At 49.1% G+C, this 22,478-nt stretch overlaps 1 protein-coding gene across 1 annotated transcript in view; it reads left to right on the plus strand.

The window, feature by feature from the left end:
- Positions 1–22,478, plus strand: part of ALK (ALK receptor tyrosine kinase) — a 637,313-nt gene that overhangs the window by 504,290 nt on the left and 110,545 nt on the right. The window contains exon 6 of the mRNA XM_069494063.1: positions 20,888–21,019. Within this exon, the coding sequence (XP_069350164.1) occupies positions 20,888–21,019 (132 nt within the window). The remainder of the gene's footprint in view (positions 1–20,887; positions 21,020–22,478) is intronic.

The following is a 22,478-nucleotide window of genomic DNA, read 5'->3' on the forward strand; positions in this document are numbered from 1 at the left end:
GTCCCCTGATGAGGCCACAAAAAAAAAAAAAAAAAAAAAAAAAAAAACAGAAAACACCCAGAGGCCAAAACCCAGGCTGTGGCGTATTGTTGAGAACACCAGTCAGAGTGTGGTCAAGAACCAGTGGCCAGGCCACACCACAGGCCAGGGGAACCACTGCTTCCTGGGAACTAGAGCCCAGCAAGCCTTGTAGATGAAGGCTGACTTCATGTCTTCTCTAAGCCCATGGAGCGGGCGGCCCTGCAACCTATTTCTAGAGGGGATAGTGATGGTGACACAGCAGCATTCATCAAGCCTTAGTCTGTGTTAGGCAACGCCAACTCATTTGCTCTTCACAGAGGCCCAGGGAGGGAGGTTCTCTCCTCATCCCCATTACACACGAGAAACTGAGTCCTAGGATAAAACACCTGCCCAAGCTCACAGACCAAGCGCGTGGTGGAGCCAAGTGTCACTCAGGCAACCTGTCTGCAGGCCACCGAAGGCTCCTGATTGAGTTTGGGTCCCTTTTATGGGAAGTCCTCAATGGACACTGTTAACACAGTAGAGCATTGAATTGGGAATCTGTCCTTCCAGTGGGAATTGGAAGCAGCAGAAGTGGGTCTGCCTTCAGCTCTGCCTCATTCCTTCCCTGTGATCTGGACAAGAAGCAAACCTCTCGGTGACTTCATATCTATCTCACAGAACTATTACAAAGATTAAATTTCATAATGTGTGCCAAAGTACCTCATAAGCTATGATGCTTACCACACGAGCCATTAGTGTTTGTTGCACTCCCATAAAGAGCCAGTGCCTTGCCTTGGCCCCGTGACTCACTAGCTAACTGAATGGCCCAACTGACTCTGTGAATTGGTATCTCTGAGCTTTGACTTTAAACATAGAATGACACTACTGCTATACGGTCACCTTCTCACCTTGCTTCCCACAGACCTGATTGTCCAAGTTGTTGTAGAGCCCCGACGAACTGAGCCCGCAGGGGCCCCGACGATCCACAGCACAGCACATGAATGGAAAGCATTTATTATTACAGTAATTGTGCTAAGATGCCCTCTCCAGAGAGCTGCCAGCACACTTTACAGACACAGTTCATTCATTCTCATAAGCAGACCCAGATGGACCACCCTGGGGGACCATCTGGCCGGGGCGAGTGTGCCAAGCCAGCTTCAGAGTGACGGAGCGACTCGGGCCCACTGGGGTGGAGGCAGAATCCTGCTTCCACTTCACATGCTTTCAACCCCTGCCCAAAACTGGCACAGACCATGTTACCTTTGAGCCCCAAATCTCCCCTTGTCCTTGAGGGCCAGTTCCTCAGCCCATATCACATTGAGGAGAAAGGCTGCAGGAGGCACAGCAAGCCCCTACAGCTGCCCCTTACAGCAAAACCCTTGCAGCAGAGGTTCTCTAGGTGCAGTCCCAGCACCAGCACCAACACAGTTTCCATGATTAGAGATGCAAATGATCAGGCTCTACACTAGACCTACTGAATCAGAAATTCTGGGAGCTTAAGAAGCATGACTTTGGTGCATGCTAAAGTTTGAGAACCGCTTCCTTAGCGTGAATCCCGGTTACAGGTGCAAAGGTTATCTATGGCTCACAGAAGGTACTTTCTGCAGACGATGAGGGTTAGATCTGCAGTAGCTCGTTTGCTAAGCAGCCATTCCCAGGCTGGAGGCTGACAGGCAATGGAGATAAAAGTCCCCACCAGTTGCCTCCCGTCTTTCCACTTCACTGCCCGAGTACCCCCTGCACCTTAGGAGTAGCTGGCACCATATGTCCAGTTCTTCTATAATTAAAAAGAAGTGAAAGGAGACAGGCTTCCCAAATTCTTTGCTTGAGGACCTAGAGTTTGGAGCTAGATCTCTGCTCTGTCCTCTAAGAAAAGGACCAAGGTCTCAGCTGCAGGCTGGCCCCAGCAGCTCCGAGCATCCGCCCTGTCACTCCCTGCCGACTCACACCCCTCCCCACACAAAACCAAAGGATGATCTTAGGGGTCCTGAGAAGTTTCCCCAAGTGCTCCTGGAAGTAAGCAGGTTGACTACCTGGACAACGTCTCCTCCACCAGCACAAGGGCCCACCTGGAAAGCCAGACTCTAAGCAAAGTGAGGTGCCAGGGTGTCAAGACGAGGGTCATGATCCCTCTCCTCAAGCAGGGTCAGAGATCCACCCTTAGAATATTCCAGAAGAAGCCCCAGACTGGTGGCCAGGAACCACAATTCTAGTCCCTCTCTGCCCCTTACCATCAACCTGACCTTGAGCCAGTTTCCTCATCCATAAAATGGGGGTGTCAGGACCATGGCATAGGGTTGTTTTCAAGATTAAATGAAATCAAGTATGTTACTGACCTTCAAAAAATGGAGCGTGCTGTACAAATGAAGATCTTTAGTATTCCGAGTCACTGCTGCTCAAGGAAGACAAGTGAGGTCAGGGAAGCAGATGGAGACCAAGTATGACCATCAGGGCAAGAAATTACGAGTGAAATTGTCCCACTGATTGGAACTCAGACCCAGGAGGCATGTTGTAGAGTGAATGGCCAGCTCCGGGGACTGCCTGGCCAGTCAGCTGCCTCTGCTCCATCCGTCCCCTCCCCGCCCAGAGACTCCGACAGATGGACGCGGGAATTGCTTCCTAGTCCAGCCAGTGAAATGGATGCAGTGAATAGTTTACGGTTTACCCCCAAGCCAGTAAATCCAAACTCCTCTGCATCGTGTCGTGCCTGGAACACATTAAATCCAGCATAAGACGGGACATAAAACATATCAGTGTTTAGCTGATTTGTTAATTTGGCTGTCAGTGGAAATCAGATGGTGAGATTCACTGCGGTACGAAGTAGCAATTGGTGCCTCTGTCAGGAGTACCGGTCTACACCGCGATTCGGAAGCCTCGCCCCAGCACCGTGGTCATTTTGGGGATATGACGGCCCTGAGACATGCTGACAGCTCTGTGGTCCAGCTGTGGGTAAGGTCCGTCTCCCCATCACCATAGCTGTCCTCACATGTACAGCCCTGATTCTGCAAGGTGCGCTCGGGAGTGGGTCAGGGCTGTGACCGCGGTGGGATTCCTGAAAATAAAGCACAGACTCCATTGAAATGGGGCCTTCCCATGGATCTTTTCTCCCCCCCTCTTAAAATGGGTGCGATCCTTGCTCCGTCTGCCCACTGGATTGATGGTGAGACACTGACAAGATAGTGGACAGGAAAAGTTTCATGAATAGAAACATCGAGCAAATTGTTGTCCTTAGAATGTAAGCTTCAGCCTAGGAAGGGAAAAAGAAGAATTTACTTGCTCATGCTTCTTTCAGAGTAACTTTACTTCCTTTTTTCTGAATGTAAAAGTTATATATGCCCATAATAGAGCACATAAATTCAGAAAGGTATAAAAAAGAAAACTCAAAGCATTCATAATCCTCCTGCTCAGAGGGAACTTTGGTTACCAATTTGACACGTTCCTTCTCGTTCTTCTTTCTGTGTATATAAATGGGGTTTGCTATGCTGTTCCAATGATCTTAGATAGAGAGATGTGTTATTTGTTCATTTGGTTGGTTTTTGCAGTTAAATTATCATGAAAATTTTCTCATGTTAGTGAAAGTTCCTCAAAAACATCTCCGTGTGATTCAGGTGTGCCAGCTTTTATTACCATTTCCTTGTCATTGGCCTTCTTATTTCTTTGTTTTCACTTTCATGGGATTATAATCCACTATGAGTCTTTTGGGATCTAAATATCTGATCATTCTTTATTTCCCCAAGGACGTTTCTGAGAAGTGGAATTTCGAGGTCTCAGAGTCCAGATAGAATTTTTAAGTTTCTTAAAACATATTGCCAAACTTTTCTAGAAAGGTTCTATCAGTTCACATTCTCATCAGCAGCATGTGAAAGTCTTTAACTCAGTATGTCCTTGCTAGGACTGAGTATTATTTTAAAATCTTGGCTAATTTGATGCAGCCCAATTTTTAAAAATCTAACCTCGTTTGACTTGTGTGTTTCAGGAATAGCACTATTAAAAATGGCCGGATGAACATCCCATTGTATTGACTATACAGGTGCTTATGAAGATGTTGTCAACTAGAGCACTTATGAAAACTCACAAAACAATTTCTCTTGGAGCTCAATGTCAGGAAAAGCATTCATTTTCCTATGCACACTTTGATCCTTACAATTGAGTCTGTGTCCCTTTCCACTTTGGCTGCTAAGAAGCAGAGAAAGGTACCTTAACCTTAATCGTATTATGTAGAAATCTTATGGCACGTGTGGACTAAAATATTACCCTTACATCACTCTGATTTCTTTATTCATATGTTAGTATTACATGCAATTGCAGGTCACCTCAAATCCTTTTTTGAACAATACAGAATACAGTTAAGTTTTTCATCTATTGTCTTCAAAGACTTGAGCTTGTTTATTCCCTTATGAGAAGTAGTTTTGCCATCAGTAAAGTGGACTTTATAAGAAGATCCAAGGCAAACCTTATCACAGTGGTGACAGACACAGTGGCATCCACATCCCCTGACTCTTCTCAGTGGTTGTGACTGGTGGTCCTCACTTCCGTTTCCTCTCTGAGACAGCTCGGCGTGGTGCTCGCGGAGGTCTCCAGCCGAGAGTCTTGGTAAAATTCAAATGTGCTGAGCTAGGTCACCCCCCACCAAGCCTATCCCTTCCCATTCCCACCCTCTTCCCATCCACCATCGACAGGAGGCTTGTGAGGTTCAACATGAGCATTGCAAGAAGTAGGCTGCTTAGCCCAAAGGTGTTCTGTGCACCAGCACCTTCTCAAGGAGCTTTGCTTAGCGCAGTCTACTTTCAACATAAGACATCCCAGGCCAGCAGATCTGGCCCTGTCGATGCCTTGGATGGTTCCCAGTCATTGACATTGGTGGTGCCAGCCCTTGGCCTGGACTCTGCAATAGGCAAGGGAGGCTGCTTCTGCCTGCAGTTGGCAATGCTCAAGGGAGGTCCAGAAATGGCTCTGCTGCTGCTGCTCCTCGTTCAGGGATCCGACTGCACAGCTGCCTGGACCCTGTAGTCTGAGCCAGCATCCTCCCCACCTGGCACCTGCCTGCTCCTCTTTGGCATGTCAAGCACTCCACAGAGAGCTATGAGGGGAAACCAGAACAGAGGCAGCCCCCTCTGAAGCCAAGGCCCACAGCCATCCAAGAAGAGGCAGGTGTGTGCTGAGGGGAAGCGGGAGGAGGCTCTCATCTGCCCAGAAGAGCTCAGCTGCCAAGGCAGGCCAGTGGCTGCCCGGCAAGCTCAGAACAGAGCTGACTTCCCACCCTCCTAAGTGGGGAGACCGAGTCCCAGGTGGAGGAGTGGAGAGGAAAATGTTACAGGCCAGCCTCTCTCTGGCTACTTTCCCAAGCTCTACTTAATCCTTAGAATTACCCTGCAAAAAAAGATATTCTCCCCATTTTATAGAAGGGGAAACTAAGGCTTAGAGGTCAAATGCATCCAATGTCATGCAACTATTAATATACAGTAAGTGGCTGCACTGAGCTTGAACCAGGTCAGCCGACTCCAAAGTCTTCACTCCCTCCACTCACTGTGCCCAAGGGGAAGCTGTGCCCATGGGAAGAAACCCTGTGAGTCATCTCCAGCACATCATTTGCCACAGGAGGGAGCAGGGCCAAAGCAGTGACATGGCTGCCTGCTTCTCCCCAGGGGCCATAACAAAGCCACATGAGGGAGGCTGATTCCACAAACTGGCGTGGGGAAAGAGGCTTGTCTTTTTCCCACAGACCTGGAAATTTATCTCCAGGCCTCCTTCCTGCAGAAGTGCAGGCTTTGCACTGAGCCAGGCAGGCCCTTGGGGCAGGGTGGGGGAGGGAGGGAAGACGGCATCCCTCCATCTTCAGACCTGTCTTGGCGTCACTAAGAAATCCACAACATTTGAACGGTTGCGGTGAGTGCAGGGTAAGAAAGGCCTCTGGGGCTGGATGGCCAGGCCCGTGGCACAAGTCCTGGCCCTGTGGGGACTCTGACCTGCTCCCAGAGCCTCAAGGCAGCCTTCTTGACAGGGAGCTGGTGGGGGGCAGCAGGGTGCTGGGGCCATGGAGGAATCCACCGTCGATGGGGGAGCCATGTTAATGGGGACCATGGCCCCTAAGTCGCCAAGGCCCTTCCTCCTCCACAACTCCCCTTTCTGCAGCCAGCAAGCACGTCTGCACACAGGCCCCTGTGCTGTCACCTCCTGGAGGCCTGTGTTCCCAGAACACTCCCTCAGCTCAGGGCCGTCTCAGACATGCTGCCCTGAGCCACCAGCAGAGTCCTCCGGGCACTCCCCGTGCTCCCCAATGCCACCCTGCCTCCTGAGCCTCCCTGACACCACAGCAGCTGCTGTTCCAGGCCCTGGAGGCCCTGCAAGAGAAATGAGTGCGGGTGTCTAACTCACCTCCCTACTCCTCTCCTCTGCCTTTGCAGATAAATGTCCCCCACTGCCCAGCTGCTCAAGCCTGTGTCATCTTGGACTTCTTCCCCCATCATCCCATGGCCCTATCCTGACAATCCCACCTTTGAAACACTCCTCACCAGCCCCCTCCTCTCTACCCCACAACCCTGTCCTGACCCCGGCCTCCCTGGGCTCCTGCCATGGCCCTCTGACCACCAGCATCTCCGCCCCCACTTCCTCACTCCCCTCAAAGATATGGTCCAAGCCCTGTCTCCTGCTCTAGTCCTGTCCTTTTGGAAAGTATTTTAGATGCCCTTTGTCCCCTGTGGGCTTAGAGTCCACAATACTCCCTCTTATTTATTCCTGGGGCTTCTTAAACAGCCTTTTCCAGCCTGGTAGGTCTAGCATATCAAATAAGAGCACAGACTTCGAAGTCAGGCAGACCTGTTAAAAGCCAATGCTCTATGACCCTGGGAATGATTTTACAACTCCCTGGACCCCAGTTTCCTTCCCAGTAAAACAGAGATAATAACTGCTTCATATAGTTGCTGTGCAGTCTAATATAAAGCCCACGGTTGGAACTCTTTGGTATGTCATTCAAGGCTTTTATGAATTGGTTCCTGCTTATATTTCCAGCTTGGTTCCCCTCCCATCCTCACCCTCCCCCCAGCTCATACTGTGGTCACACAGACAGCTTTGCTGTGCCCTGAGGGCACCATCCCCTTTCCCTGGAGCTGCCCTGTCTTTTCTCCTTGTTTGATGAACTCCTGCCCATTCTTTGAGCACAAATCAAGTGTCGTCTCTCTCCTAGAGCCTTGCTTTGCTAGATCTTCCTTCTCTCTGGGCCTATCATTCAGTAGCAAATGCTCCAGAGCATACTGGCTTGATACAACCACCATTTTATCATATTTTACAGTTTCATGGGACAAGAATTCAGGCAGGCAATTTTTTGTACCCCATGGCATTGACAGAGGTCACACAGTGGGATTCATCCGGCAGATCAACTGTTGCTGTGGGGCCAGGGTGGCTTTGCTGGCAGGTCTGCTGCCTTGGCAAAGATGGCAGGAGGGCTGGGCTGGGCTGGGACTGTCACCAGAGTGTCCACACTTGACCTCTCTAACATGGTAGGCTTGGGGTAGTCAAGCTTCCTACATGCATGCTGCAAGCACTAAGGCCAAACGTATCCATGGGCAGGGTGGTAGCTGCATAGCCTTTTACGATCTAGCCTCAAAAGCCACACGGTGGCCTCCATCACACAGTATTAAGCTACGCAGTCACAAGCCAGCCCGGACTCCAGTGGAGGAGACAGAGACCCATTTCTCAATGGTCCTCTTAAGAGAATTTTTAAAGTATGTACAGATACGTTTTAAAACAGCCAAATGCATGCTCATTTGTAGCACTTATCATATTGTTATTATTTGGCCATATATCTGCCCCAACATACAGGATGGGCTCAAGATTATGAACCATGTTTTCTTCATCACCCACATTTATTAAACACCTACTGTGTACCAGGCACTGACGCTTATCTGTAGTTTTTCTAAATCTCGAAACAACCCTGCGAGAGAGATGCAGAAGCTCTAGGCAATTGAGTACTTTGTACAAGACCAAGTGTTGGTGTCAGGATTCAGATCTGGTCCATCTGTCTCCGAAACCAATCTTCTTTTCTTAGCCTTTAGCATCTGAGCAATAAATTGAAAAGATCAGTGGAAATTCAGGACAGCGTGCAATTTAAAAACTTCACATCAGGCCCGTTTAAAATGCATCTTCCTTATACTGCCAGGGGTTCCATGGCAAAAGCACGTTCCTCTCTGGACCCTTCCAGAACCGAGAGAGGATGCACGTGTCTGTGCCCCTGCAACTTGGCCAGTCAGCCCAAAGCCTATGAGCATGAATGGTCCCCACAGATGTCCTCAGAAACTGTCCCATCAAGTCTCATCTGTTTTCTCACCTATTTTCTCTGAACGAAATTGTAGATTGTGTTCGGTAACACTTCACTCTCCAGCATACAGTACTGGGCGGAAATCCCCTGGGTGTTTGAGAAAGACTCATAAAAGTGGAAATGGAACCCCGTGTGCCTGGGGACCTGCTGGGCCCGAAGCAGCTTCTGTGCGACGTGCTTCCTAGTTAATAGCAGCATCAAGGGCCGAGAGGAGTCTCGCTGAGCTGGGAGTCTCCCCATCGGCTTTCCAAGTTGTCATCCACGTTTATCACCATTACCAGGCCCTCCCCCCAACCGCTTCCTCCTACACATGGGAACTCATCTCCGCTGTTCCCTGTTGTTGGCCGGGAGACCCTGACCCACAGGGGTGGGAGAAAGGCCCCTTAGCACTTGCCCAGTCCATCCCCAGCATCGCACGGATTAGCAAACGGAGGCCAAGAGAGGCAAACGCCAGGTCCAAGGTTGCCCTGCCCAATGCAGCAGCGTCAGGTTAGATCTGAGGTCTCCTCGCTGCCGGGCCAGTGCATTCCAGCTGTGTCCGCTGCCTCACACACCAGCATATTCCACCGGAAACCAAAGAGAAAGGGGGATTTCAAAGAAGAAGAAAGAGAAAAAGAGCCTGAACTCCTCAAAGGGCCTCAGAGACAGGCTTCTCGCAGGAGGCTGTGCTGATTTCTTCCTGTCCTGCAATCTTCATTAGGGCTTATTTTGAAGGCCAGCATAATCAGTCATCTTCTTTTTTTAATTGTGGTAAAACACATATAAAATTTACTGTCTTCAAAATTTCTAAGTGTACAGTTCAGTAGTGTTTAAGTATATTCAACATTTTTTGTACAACCAATTTCCAGAACTTTTTCGTCTTCCCAAACAGAAACTCCATACCCATTGAATAACTCTCCACCCCCTCCTCTCTCCTGCTCCTGTAACCGCCGAACTTTCTGTCTCCATGAATTTGACTACTCTAGGTGCCTCATATGAGTGGAATCAAATATTTGTCTTTTGGTGACTGGCTTATTTCCCTTAGCATGATGTCTTCAAGGTTCATCCATGTTAGAGCATGTGTTGGAATTTCTTTCCTTTCTAAGACTAAATAATATTCCACTGCAGGTACATGTTACATTCTGTTTATCCACTCTTCTATCAGTGGGCATTTGGTTTGCTTCCACCTTTTGGCTATTGTGAATAGTGCTGCTGTGAACGTGGGTGTGCAAATAGCTCTGCAAGACTCTGCTTTCAGTTCTTTTGGATATTTACTCAGAAGTGGAACCGCTGGATCATAAAGTAATGCTAGTTTTAACTTTTTGAGGACTCACTATACGGTTTTCCATGGCAGCTACACCATTTTACATTCCCACTAACCAAGCACAAGGGTTCCAATTTTGCCACGTCCTCACTAACACTACTTTCTATTTTTTTGATAATAAGCATCCCACATCAGTTATCTTGTATGTTTCAGTCATGTTTATTCAAGGAACCAAGTGAAAGATAATATGCACGAAAAGAGGCTGCTACATAGCAGGTACTCATTGCATATCATTTGTTGTTGTTGTTGTTGTTTATCTTTCCTGCCTGCCTGTCATCCAGTTTTCCTTCTTCATTCGGTTTCTCTCAATTTTATGATTCTGAGAGGTTTAGACCCTAACATGACAGTCTTCGAAAAGAACTAAAAACTGGAAAATGCAAGCAGATTCTTGACTTCTAGTCAAAGCAGGAGACCTTGATCTTTCATAGGAGACTCTACCCCCTTTCCAGATTTCTTTGCCTGGACTGTGCTAATCAGACTGAGTAACACGGAAGCCGTCACAGTTCCTCCAGGGAAACCTGCTTCCCCTTGGGCCTGGCTGGAAGTACGGCCCATCCGCTGCACACTGCCGGCTTGGAGCCCGCTCCCAGCTTGTGCCTGGATGAGAAGCACTTTCTGACTGTCTCTAGTCTCTCATTACGTGCTGTGAATCGGCCACCCTCCTCCGTGGGTGGTGGCTCTCAGCAGCTGGGGCAGCTGCAGATTCACGAGCCACCCAGCCAGTGCCCCATTGCAGGTACGAATGTGCAGCTATTGTCCTGAATGGAGTTGGTGGCACTGGGTGAGGTCTCTGGGCACAGAGAAGGCCACATTCACTGCTAAGAGCCTCTTGAATAATTTGCTTTTTATATGGACAAATCCCAGCTTTGTACACACGTAGTCATGGCAGTTGAGGCCACGTGGAAGCATTTCTTCAATGAAATGCTTTTTCTCTGAAATATCAGTTTTAAATTATAAATAAAGCATAAATTCTGCTTCTGAATCCATTACCCAAAATTATTTACTAAAGAGCATTATTCACTTATTCCACAAATTTTATTGAGATCCCAGGCATCACCTGCCAGGCGTTGTTCTAGGCACCGGTGACAACACGCACTAAGCTGCCCATCCCTACCTGCTAGTCGGGAGAAGGACCAGCCACAGAACTAGCAAGGAAAGTGTGTGTTGCCCAGCTAGAAGTGGCAAGAGAAACAACACAGCAAGGGTGATACGGAGTGTCTGTGACTTGGGGTGGGGGACAGGGGAGAGATTTTAGATAAAGTCACCCGGAAAGGAAGGTAACGTTTCAGTAAAAACAAGGAGGTGAGAGAATAAGCCTCTTTTGAGTTCAGTGAGATCATGTATAAATATCAGAGGGTTAAAGTTAACAATAAAATCTTAATCATTTGTCAGTAGTAGGTGGTTTACAAAGTACTTCTCCATAATTCTCTCCTTTGCTCCCAACAACCGGCCCATGGGGACAAACTCTGAACGCTGATATTTAGGTTCCTTCTTGCTCCCCTGTGCGTGGAGCTTGTCTTACTACCTAGCTGGCATGCCGCTCCTCTAAAAATATCCCTGCCAGCCCTTTGAGAGACTAGAATCCTACTCCGGAATCCCAGCCGCCCTCACCGCCTGCCCCCAGCCGCCACCCTCCGCGGGTTCCCAAGACGCCCGCGTGCTCCCCTGTGCCCTGCCTCCAGCCTGCGTCCGCGTTCTCCGTGATGCTCTGCTGGCTTGTCGTCCACGGTCCTCCCTCTTGCTTATTCCTGGGCCTTCTAAACTGGCCTTTTCCACTCTGGTGGGGCTCACGTATTGATTAAGAACACGGGTTTCCGAGTCAGGCAGACATAATATCCTAGCTCTGCCAATGCTCTGTGACCTTGGGAATGAGTTTACAAATCCTTGCATCCCAGTTTCTTCTCAGTAAAAAGAGCTAATACTACTTCATAGAGTTGCTGTAAGATCTAAATAAAATAAGGCATATGAAGCCTTTAGTGCAGGACCTAGAGCATTACAAGCACTTGAAAGATGGTGAGGGTGGCAGCTGCTATGTCAGCTGATTGGTATCAGCGGTAGCACCTCGTGGCTGTCTGGTCTCTCTAGCACATAGCCGGCCCTTCCCCCACGGCTCGCAGGGATCCGGTGCAGGCAGGATGGCCTCCTGTCTAGCTCCCATACGCCTAGTCCACCTGGCTCCCTTAACTGGAGGTGCCTCGAGGGGCCACTGCCCGTGACCAGGTGCTCCTGTCTTTTCTCCTGCAGGCCGAATGATCCCTCCTCATCTTTGCGCTCCCATTTCAAGCCGCTTTCTCTGCCACATAATCCAAACCCTGGTCCCTGCAGTGGTCTCGGTCCCTGCTATAATTTGTTTGTGATTAGTATTAATTCTCCGAGGCACAATTGGAATTGCTCATTGTTTACTGAACAAACAAGAGGAGAAAATGACATGTTTTATGGGGAGCTGTGATGCAAAGTGGTTAAATGTCACCACTTTTCAGGGAGATTAATGGCAAAACACACACAGAGGTCATTTATAATATTAAAAGTAAAATTATTGGTGTGTCTTTTTAGCAGAGCAATGAAGATAAATGTCGAATAGAGAACCCTTAGGAAAAGGACCATGCGATGAAATAAAAGGGCTGTGGAGGCTACAAAGGAATCAGAAAATTTTGAATTCCTTTGGAGAGCTTGACCGCAACAATGAAACACATTCTGCCTTCCTGCAGGTGGCCTACAGGAATCTCTGTGGTTCTCAGAAAATGTCTGTGGAGACTGACTTTGTCAGAGGAATTGAAATTTTGCAACAAGCCCTCAGTGGCTCAGTTGTGTCAGTGGGCAGCCCCGGTCCCACCCTAGCACCATCCTTCACGTGGCCTTCAGCTCAGGCCACCAGCCAGTCCTGCCAGAGTCACCTCCAACGTGTCCCTCACGCCCACCCATTTCCCTCCATCTCCACGTCTCCGGCCTCATCCAAGCTGCCGTGTCACGTGCTTGGTCAGTTACTGCAGCAGCCTGTAAGGGAAGTTTGCCCACCTCCCTCGCCCTACCCAACCTATTCTTCCTGCATCACTCAGAAGGATCTTTTTAAAAGACTTAGCAAACTTTTTCGACCTCTTGTCTAAGCTCCTTCGATAAGATCCATACCCCTTACCCAGCCCACAGGGGCCTGCCTGGTTGGGCCTTTGCCTCCCACCACAGTCCCCCTGGTGACCCTCTGGGACTTTCAGGGACCCTCTTGAGCTCTGCTGGCCGTTGCTCTGCTTCTGGACCATGAGGGTTCTCCCACCCCCAGCCCTGCAGTTTCTGCTCCTCCATAGGCTGCTGACAGGGCTGATTCTCTCTCATCCTTCAGTATCCACTCAAATGTCACCTCCGCAGGGAGGACACCTATGACAGACCAGAGGAACTAGGTCACTCGTGTTACTCTGTCTTCACTACTCTCCCCCCAGTGCAAGGCACGGAGTAGAAGTCTGAAAATAGCTGTTCAATAAACCCAAGAGCGAAAGGGATAGAGGAGGTGGGTGGAATTCTGCCGCATAACCCAATAGCAGGGCGCAAGGAAATGCCACCTCACCACGTTCTTCCACTTAAACTTAGTGATCTACTTTGTCCTCCTTTAAGTACATTCATTAGCACTTGATGTGTGCCAGGCGCTCTTCAGGAGATAAAGTAAGTGAAACGGACTCCCTGCCTCAAGGAATTTAGAATTTAGTGGGAGAAGCTGGCAAGGCAGATACCGATGCCCAATAAAATGAGGTGAGTGCACAGTGAAAGGCATGTAGCCGTTTCCAGGGCACCCCAGAGGGAGACACAGGTCTGTCTTCAAGGGAGAAGGGCAGGCAATTGGGGAAAGTGGCATCTGAGTTAGGAGGAATTGTTCAGATGGAGAAGATGATTCTAGACAAGGGAACCAGGTTGTACAAAGGTGTAAGAAACTGCAAGTCATCGCATTTAGCTAAAGATGCAAAGAGACACAGTGAAGCGGGGAAGTGGCTGTGCTGAGCAGGCCAAGCCCGCATTCGGATTGCACGCTGTACAAACCAGCAGATATTTATGGAACCGGGTTCAGAAAGCCAGCTCTGATGGAGAGGTGATGCCAGAGACAGATACTGCTGAGAAACCACCATTGCAAGTATTGTTTTTAATAACTACTCTTGGGCTTGTGTCTCTTACTGTTTTGCTGAAAGGGTCTGGCCCTGTTGAGCCTCACCTCCACTGTGTGACGTGAGGGATGCCCAGAGGTTCTGTCCATCCCAAGATCTGGCCTGTCTAACCCCACGCTGGCCCCTTCCCACCCAGCCTCCATGGCCGATTCTCCCAAAGTCTGGGACAGTCTCTGAATTAGCTCCCGATAAGAATCCACATATTGTTTTACATATACATGATTTCATTTGATCCTCACAAAAACCCGTAAGTTAGATAGCATCCCCAATTTACAGCAGAGAAAGCGTGAACTGTGTCAGCTTCACCCCACTAGCTGGTAGAAGAGGGGGCTGGAACCTAGTATTGCTTCCTCTGCACCTAGGGGCCTCATCAACACAACTGAGCAGAGTCGGCCCTTGGGCCTGCTAGAATAATCCAGGAGCGGAACCCGGGTGTGGACAGAGCTCTGAGGATCCTGGACCAATGAGGGAATTAGCATGGAGGGGCGGCGCTGGAGGGCTTGGGGGTCCTCTGCGAGGAGAAGGAACTTTGGTTCTGTTTCTTGAGCACTAGAGGTTCTCAGACTCAAGTGTATCCAGTTGTCCCCAGAGAGTTCATGGCGCCTGCTGGTTCTGGTCTGCTCTCCCGGACACTCTGGTTCTGCAGGTCTGCAGTTGGGCCCAGGACACAGCGTGGCTACCAGGCTCCCGCGTGGTTCTGCTGTAGGGTCTGTGGGCACACCACTCACGCAATAGCCTAAGCCCTGGCACATGTGAACGGCTGGCTGGAGAGAGCGTACAGACAAGGAGACTGAGGCCCAGAGAGAAAGAGTCCTAGTGGCAAGACTGGGCCCTGAACCTATTCTCCTAGTTCCCAGATTGGTGCTTCTTTACCCAGCCTGCCAGCGGCCAACCAGAGCCAGGTTTACATGTTCAGTAGGAACCCAAGATGCCAATTCTTTAATGGGGTTGTCCACACTGCAATTTATGAGGCCCAAAGCCTGCAGCAGGACCGGTCTCTGCCAGGGTTAATTTACACAGTCCGTGGGCCTTCCAACACCCCCATTAGCGTCAGCAAGGGAGCTGCAGCTGTCAGCCCGTGGACTTGCCGACATTTTCATCCTGTCACCCTCCATGTTCATGTCTCTGGGTTGGTTCAGCCTGGAGCACCTGATTCTCCTGGTCAGAGCCTGGCCCTGTCCCCTGGACCCAAGCCCCAACCAGGGGCCTGACCCAAGTCCTCTGGACGCCAATCTCCTCCACACTCCACCTCCCCTTGGCTTCAGTCTAAGAGCAGGACCCCTTTTCACTAAAGCAGCTCTCAGTTTTTCCCCCTGTAATGAATGTCATCAGTTAGGCAAGAGCAAGCAGGTGGGAGGTGGCCAGAAAGCTAGTACAAATGTGCCTTTTTTTTAATGCTGCATAAATCACCTTAATTAAAAATTAATTAAGTGCCCTAAAATTTGACACTGGTTTAAAAAAGAAATTTGAGTTAGGAGAGTTAATGTAGGTTTTGTAGCATCAAATCTCTAAGACACGAATGAAGGAGGGGAGCATGTGTGGGTTTCTGTTTGGAATGCATAATTAGAGAAAAGGGACCGTCTCAGCGGGCAAACCCAGGAAGTCACCCATGGTGTAGAACGATTCACACAACCTGACCCAGGCCACCCGTGTGTGTCTCTGATGCAGATCTGAGCTCATCTCTCCTGCATCCAGAGAGAAGATAAATGGGCAAACAAATGTGGTGTGCGATGTTCCATGATGCACATGACAGGTGACTGAGACAGGAATTGCCAATGTGAGGCAGCTTGTTGGGTGAGTAGCTCAGGGAATATGCACAGGAGGGCAGAAGGCTTCAGGAGAGAAGCATTAATAAAGGTGGCACTAACTATGTCCTGTCAACCCTACAAACACGTAGCCATCAACAACTACCACCCAGAACCCCAGAATCAGGACACCAGAGGTGGAAGGGGTCTTGGAGACAGGGTTTGAGGTCAGCACCTGACTGTCTCAGAGGGCAGTGGAGTCGACACAGGTGAAGAACCCACTCAGATGCACAGCTATCTCAGCCAGAGACCGCCCACCTCCAAGGACGTGCTACCCAACCATATGCCCCTGAGAATCGCCCAGGGAGCTGTTAAAAACCACCAATGCCAAGGGTCTCTCCTCCAGATACTGATTTCATTGGTCCAAGTGGAGCATGAACATACAGAGTGCTTCTCACTTCCCACGTGACCCCCAGAGCAGTCAAGGCGCTGCTCCTGGAAGACAGTTTAACCTGAGTTGTGGGAGAGGAACTCGACCTAAGATAATCTGACCGGGTCTTGTGCCCTTGCCTGTGGTTTACCAGCTGTGAGACCACAGGCAAAGGCACCCAGTAAGTAACTGGCTGCGTTCTGTAGTGCTTCACTGTTGAAAAAGCATTTCTCTGTACATTTTTAGGCTCTCAAATCCTCAGTCTTCTGATTAGTCAAATGGGAACAGTAATCACTGTTCTGCCAGTTCTTTATGAGATTCAAACAAAGAAGGATTAAGAGAACACATTGTAAGCTGTTGAAATGCTATACAAAGGCAAGGATTGATGACAATTTACTACCCCCAGCGACTTACGTCGTTAGCCCGAGAAAAACTACTATTTCGAAAGCTAATAAGTAAATTCCCATAGAGAAGGCCCTTACTAATGAAAGATCCACAAGCACCGACTCTTCCCAGAGTGGTGTGATCTCAGACCTCCCTTACCTTCCTTGATTAGGGCACTTGGGTGTTTCAGCAGTTACCAGGAATCACCAATACCCACAGGAGGAAGGCATCAGAAGTATCAGCAGGAAACAGGATCTGGCTCTCATGTCAAGCCCCTGTCCCTTCCTCACTGCTCTGGAGACAGGCTACGACCATCCGGGGCCTCAGGGTACCCCACTCCATAGGCCAGACGATCATTTTATAGCCACAGAGAGGATGCTCTTTGGGAAACTCAGGCCCTTGATTAAAACCATTCACCAAGGGTACTTTCCTCCTTGGAATTTATGGGCCCCATAAAAACAGAACTTGAGAAGACAGAGCGGTTGTTTTTGGTTGTGCCTCATTAGTTTTGAGTTTGGGCTGGCAGCAGAGATCAGAGTACCAGGCATCCGTCTAATCGACTCTCTCGTAAGCATGAAGCTCCCTGTGGGATGGAGGAGGCTGTGCCAGGGAGCCTGGGAGTCTCCCGCTGGGGAGATGGGAGGAGTCGGTAGATGCAGAGCTGAAGGAGCCGCTTCTCTGGGCCATGCTGTGCTTCAGAGAAGGCTGGGGGCTAAAATCCAGGGAACCCAGGTAGAAGCAGCACTGCCCCCCATTCCTGAACCCCCTCCTTTGTCAAGGTCTCCGGGTGAAGGGCAGGGATGCCAACTTCCTGCCCTTCCATACCCACCATCACCACTCCTGAGGACACCTGTCTCTAGGATGACCCCAACAGACAGACACAGCACAAACGATAGAGAACAAGGGGTCCAAAAATATGGGTTCCCACCAATCCCTCAGCAAGCCACATAGCCACTCTGAGCCTTGGCATTCTCAACTATAAAATGGGTAGAATGATGCCTTCTTCGGCTAATACACAGGATCAATTCAATTCCCAAATACTGAGATGGAGGAATCTATATATCAGGCACTGTTGTAGGCCCTTAAAGGTTAAGACTTGATACTTACAGTTCAAGTCACTTATTTCAATTCACTTACATCTGTGTGAGAAAGGCAGGCATACAAACAGCTAGGAATAATATCGATAAGGCAGAAGGCCTGCCACATTACATGCAAGAAGTAATGTCCCCAAGTGAATGGACCATTCGTGAAGGGAGAGAACCCATGACCATGGCACAGGTGAAAGGGTGAGATCTAGACGCCCAGGGCTGAAAGGTGAGGAGTTGGTGGGAGGCACCCCCAGAGGAGGGGGCAACCCAAGGACCGAAGGGTGACCCGCACGTTACCTGCCAACCCCACATGGAGCAAATTCTTTAGGCATCGATTAAAAAGAAGAAATCACCACGGAAAATATGAATAGGTTTGGATTACATAAAATTTTTAAATGTTTATGTAAATACATTATAAACCAAATGAAAATACGCATAAAACACTGGGGGAAATTGTCAAACATGTAACAAATAGTTTCACATCCTTATTAATGACTTCATACAACTCAGTATGGAAACATGAAGAACCTAATAGATAAATTGGCATGAGGAAGTGGACAATTCCCTAAAAACCAAAGTTGAAAAAAAACTGCTAGTAACATAAAAAAAGAAAATTCAAAATTCAACCTCTTTGACTATCAAAGAAATCCAAAATAAAACAGCAGGGAGATACCTTTAGTTAAAAATTATGATAATACTCAGGGCTGGCCAGGATGCAGCACGCGGGACGTGCGTGTATGAACACAGCTGGTGAAGAGCATAAATTGGATTAACTTCTAGAAAGCAATTTGGCAATACGTATCAAACGCCTTTAAAATGTTTATACCTTTTTATTCGGTAATTCCACTTCTGGGAATCTATCCTATGAAAATAATCTGAAATGCAGGCAAAGGTTTATGCTCAAAGATATTCTTCAAAGCGTTATTATAAAAAGGAATAGCAGTCCAATCATTGAATAATGTTTAAATAAATGATGGAACATATCACACAGTATTGCAGCCATTAAAAAGTCTTTTTATGGGTACTTTTTAAAGCCCTTGGAAAAGCTTGTGATACAACCTTAATTATTTGAAGACCTATATTCATATGACACAACTATACACACTTTTAAAGCACAGGCGGAAAAACTAAACTAAAAAGAAATTTATCAAGATGTTGAAAATGGTGGCCCCTAGGTGATGGGGTCCTGGGGGTTATTTTTGTTTCTTTTTACTCTGCTTTTGAACTTTAGACAGTTGACTTATATTTTTAGAATGAAGGAAAGTAAAAGGAGCTGTAAGACCTATTTGGGGAATGACAAGTAATTGGTGTAACCCTCTCGTGTTCAGGAAGACGCTCCACGGGACAGAAGGTGTGACTGAAACACCACATAGCTTAGATCTGCTGGGTGGGTCGCGTTTGCTCACGTTTTCTGTGGTTGGGCTGGGGGTGAGGGTAATAAGGTCCTAACTGTATTTAATGATCTCCTATGATTAGGCATAAGAAGAAATGTTTTGGAAAGGAAGTCACCAAGCAAATGTGAAGAATTTTTCTTATTATCCCAAGTCCCTGTGCCCTGAAAGAGGGGCAGAGAAGACAGGCAATGTCACTGGACTTCCCCATTTCCTCCTACTGAGTGGAAATGACAGAGCCACCCTGTCCTGGTTGTCACAGGTTTAGTGAGCAAGGAGGTGCAGCCCCTGGTCTGCTCTTGGTCCCTGTGACACAGCCTGCAGCCACCATCCCTCACCCCCACCCCTGCAAAGCACCCCCAGTCAGCGCCCCAGGCAAGGGCATCTCCTCCCCCACCACCCACTCTGCGCTCTCGGGGAGATGGCACCTTCCAATGGGCCAGCACCAGTTTATTGGGACAGTATTGTACCTCCCAGCTTCCGAGAACACATGAATGAAAGCGGAGAATTGATGCACAGCATTAAGGCTGCAAAGTGAATTTGACATTTTGCCTTTTAAAATGGGCATTGTATCTCTTTCCGCCATTCCCTTATTTTGATCATGTGTTTGTCTCAATCCCTCCATATACGCAGGGCATTGGTTCCAGACCCTGCCCCCCTAGGGTATACCAAAACCTGCGCATGCTCAAGTCCTGCAGTCCACCCTGCAGACCCCACGTGTACGAAGGTTGGCCCTCCATGTACACGGACTCTGCAGCCCGCCAATGCTGTTCTCAATCTGCCTTCAGTTAAAAAAAATACGCATATAACTGGACCCGTGAGGTTCAAGCCCGCGGTGTTCAAAGGTCAACTGTATTTAGAATTGGGGGAGGGTGGGGGAGGGTAAGTTTTCAATCCACAAGTTATTTAGGGGAAACTTTGTCTTGGGCACAGAGACAGAGGGAAATGACGTTTTTCACTTTCTGTGAGGAAGGAAGGGGTAGAGATGACTAGTCCAGAAAACCACAAAGACCTAGTCATGAAAACAAGTTACAGAACTAAAGCTATGCTGGGCTTCAGGTGAGCCGAGCCTCAGCCGGCTTGGTGTGTGAGCTCAGTGGGGGTCGGGTTTAGATGGTGCTTGCATTTCCCATTGCTGCTGCAACAACTGCCACAAACACAATGGCCTCAAACAACACGGATGTGTTATCTCATGGTTCTGGGGGCAGAGGTCTGCAGTAGCTGTCGTGGACTAAAGCCACGCTGTCTGGCAGGGCAGGTTCCTCCTGCGGGCTCTAGGGAGGATCCGTGTCCTCACCTTTTCCAGCTCTGGGAGGCTGCCTGCATCCTTGGGCTAGGGACCCCTTCCTCCCATTGCTCCAAACTCCTGTTTGTATCCTCACGTCCCCCACCTGTCACTTTCACTCTCCTGCCTCCCTCTTGTAGGGACCCGTGTGATCACATTGCCCCCTGCCCTCCCAGGCAATCCAGGGTGATCTCTCCAGCTAAGGACCCTTAGCTTATCACAAAGCCCCTTTTACCACATGGGGCAGCATATTCACAGGACCCGGGGACATGAATGTGACCATTTGGGGCCCCATTAATCAGCCTACCACAGAGAGGTAACCTAACATGCAGGCTGTTCGTGAGTCCCTAGAGGCCAGGCACGGGCTAGGGCAGGAGGAGTGTTCAGAGGCTTAAACTACGTGATGGAGAAGATGGGAACGTGCTAGAACATGTGTTCTAGTGGCAGGTTTCATGGAACCAAGGACAAATAATCATGGGAGGAAGCTGTGAAGACTGTCATAGGCGGTGTCCGTGAGCTGGACTTGGACAGACAGCAGGATTTCCAGCAGCGGAGCATGGGGTGTACCATCACATGAATTAAAGGCCGAGGCGAGCTTGGACTTCCTCTCAGCCTGAGAGTGTTGGCACTGGGAGTGGCCGACTGAGATGTGGGTATCTCAGTCAAGCCTTGGGATGTGAACAGCAAGGCAGTATAATCAGATAATTCTATCCCTGCAGCGTGCCCAGGGGACACCCCTGAGACCAGCCAGTGCCTGGGGCCACCCAAACTGACCACGGTGTGTCTGTGTGCTCTCCAGGAACAACCCCAGGCTCCAAGATGGCCCTGCAGAGCTCCTTCACTTGTTGGAATGGGACAGTCCTTCAGCTCGGGCAGGCCTGTGACTTTCACCAGGACTGCGCCCAGGGAGAAGATGAGAGCCAGCTATGCCGTGAGTAGATGGGGCCACCCTCACCCCACCCAGCCCAGCCCATGCCCACACTCCTGCCACTGTCTCCCCAGACAGGTGAGCTTGGACAGCCGTCCTGACATCCAGTGACACATGTGACTCTTCTCATGGCAGAGCCACATGGTCTGCAAGAGGCAGAGTGAGGATTTGTGGTCTAGAACAGCCCAGTCCTCCATGTTCTGCAGCTGTATAAGTCAAGAACCAAACAAGATCTTGTAAGTTGTGCTCTGGGCATTCTGAAGGCACAGAGACAATGTGCAGGATAAAGCCCAGCTCTGTGAGGTGGCATTGGAGGCCCTGTACACCCAGACTTTCATCCTCCACCTTCCACGCACCCCCAGCTCCAGCCATAGGAAGCCACCTCGCAGCTCCCTCATGCCTCCTTGGCTTTGCCCATGTGGTCTCCCCTGTCCAGAATGCCCTGTCCTTTCTCAAGTCACAGCTATTCCTGCAAGACTCACCTGAAGTCGATTCTTCCAGAAAGCCTCCCCTGACCACCCACCTCAAGTACAATTGGTTCTTCTTCCTCTGGACCCTTCCCCCACACTAATATATCCATCCAAATAGCATCACTTCTTTCAGTTTTTACCAATTGCTTTGTTTGAGATGTAACTCATATAACATAAAATTCACCCACTTACAGTGTACAATTCAGTGTTTTTAGTATAGTCACAGGGTTTTCAACCATTACACAGTCTAATTTTAGAACATTTTTATCACCCCAAAAGGGAACCCTCAGCATCTCTCCCCATTTCCCTTCAACACCCCTCCCAGGAAAAGTCAGGGAGGCCCAAGGCTCTGTTACCACCTTTGGGAGGGGTGGGGGCAGGTAAGATCATTGGTCTCCCCATCTGACTCTCAGTTTCTTGGTCTATGACATGATGCCTGCTGACCCTGATGTCTGAGAAGCAAGCAGGAAGTGTTAGAGCAGCTCCTGGCACATCATAAGTGCTCAGTAAATGTTAGCCAGCATTACTAATGTTGTTGTTGTTGTTATCTTCATGGGGATGGTTTCCAGAATCAACATCAATGTCATAGGGAAATGCTCTTGACTACACTTGGCCTCTCCCAGGCTGTCAGGAACCTGTTAAAAATGTTTTCTCTGTGCAGGTGTTCACACTGCAGCTGTGTTGGGGATGGCCAGGTCCTCTAAAGAACCCCCATGAGGGTCACTAATCTTGGGCCAGGGTGGTTGACCAAATGCTGCTATGGTTGGATTTGGGGAGAAAAAGTAGGCTGTATTTAGTCAACTCATCCCAGTGAAGGGCCAGCCCCAGTTCCCCACAGCTTCCCCAGAAGGAATCTCCCGCATGGAGGTTATCAGACGCACCCTGTGCAACATAACTGACCTTTTTGTAGCCCTTAAATACTCCAGGAGTTGGGTGGGATGAGTGGAGGGCCTGAGGTGGAGGTGGCATTCCCTTGCCCTTCTCTCTCCAAT

Source organism: Eulemur rufifrons, chromosome 19 (assembly GCF_041146395.1).
Source record: "Eulemur rufifrons isolate Redbay chromosome 19, OSU_ERuf_1, whole genome shotgun sequence".
NCBI lineage: Eukaryota > Metazoa > Chordata > Mammalia > Primates > Lemuridae > Eulemur > Eulemur rufifrons.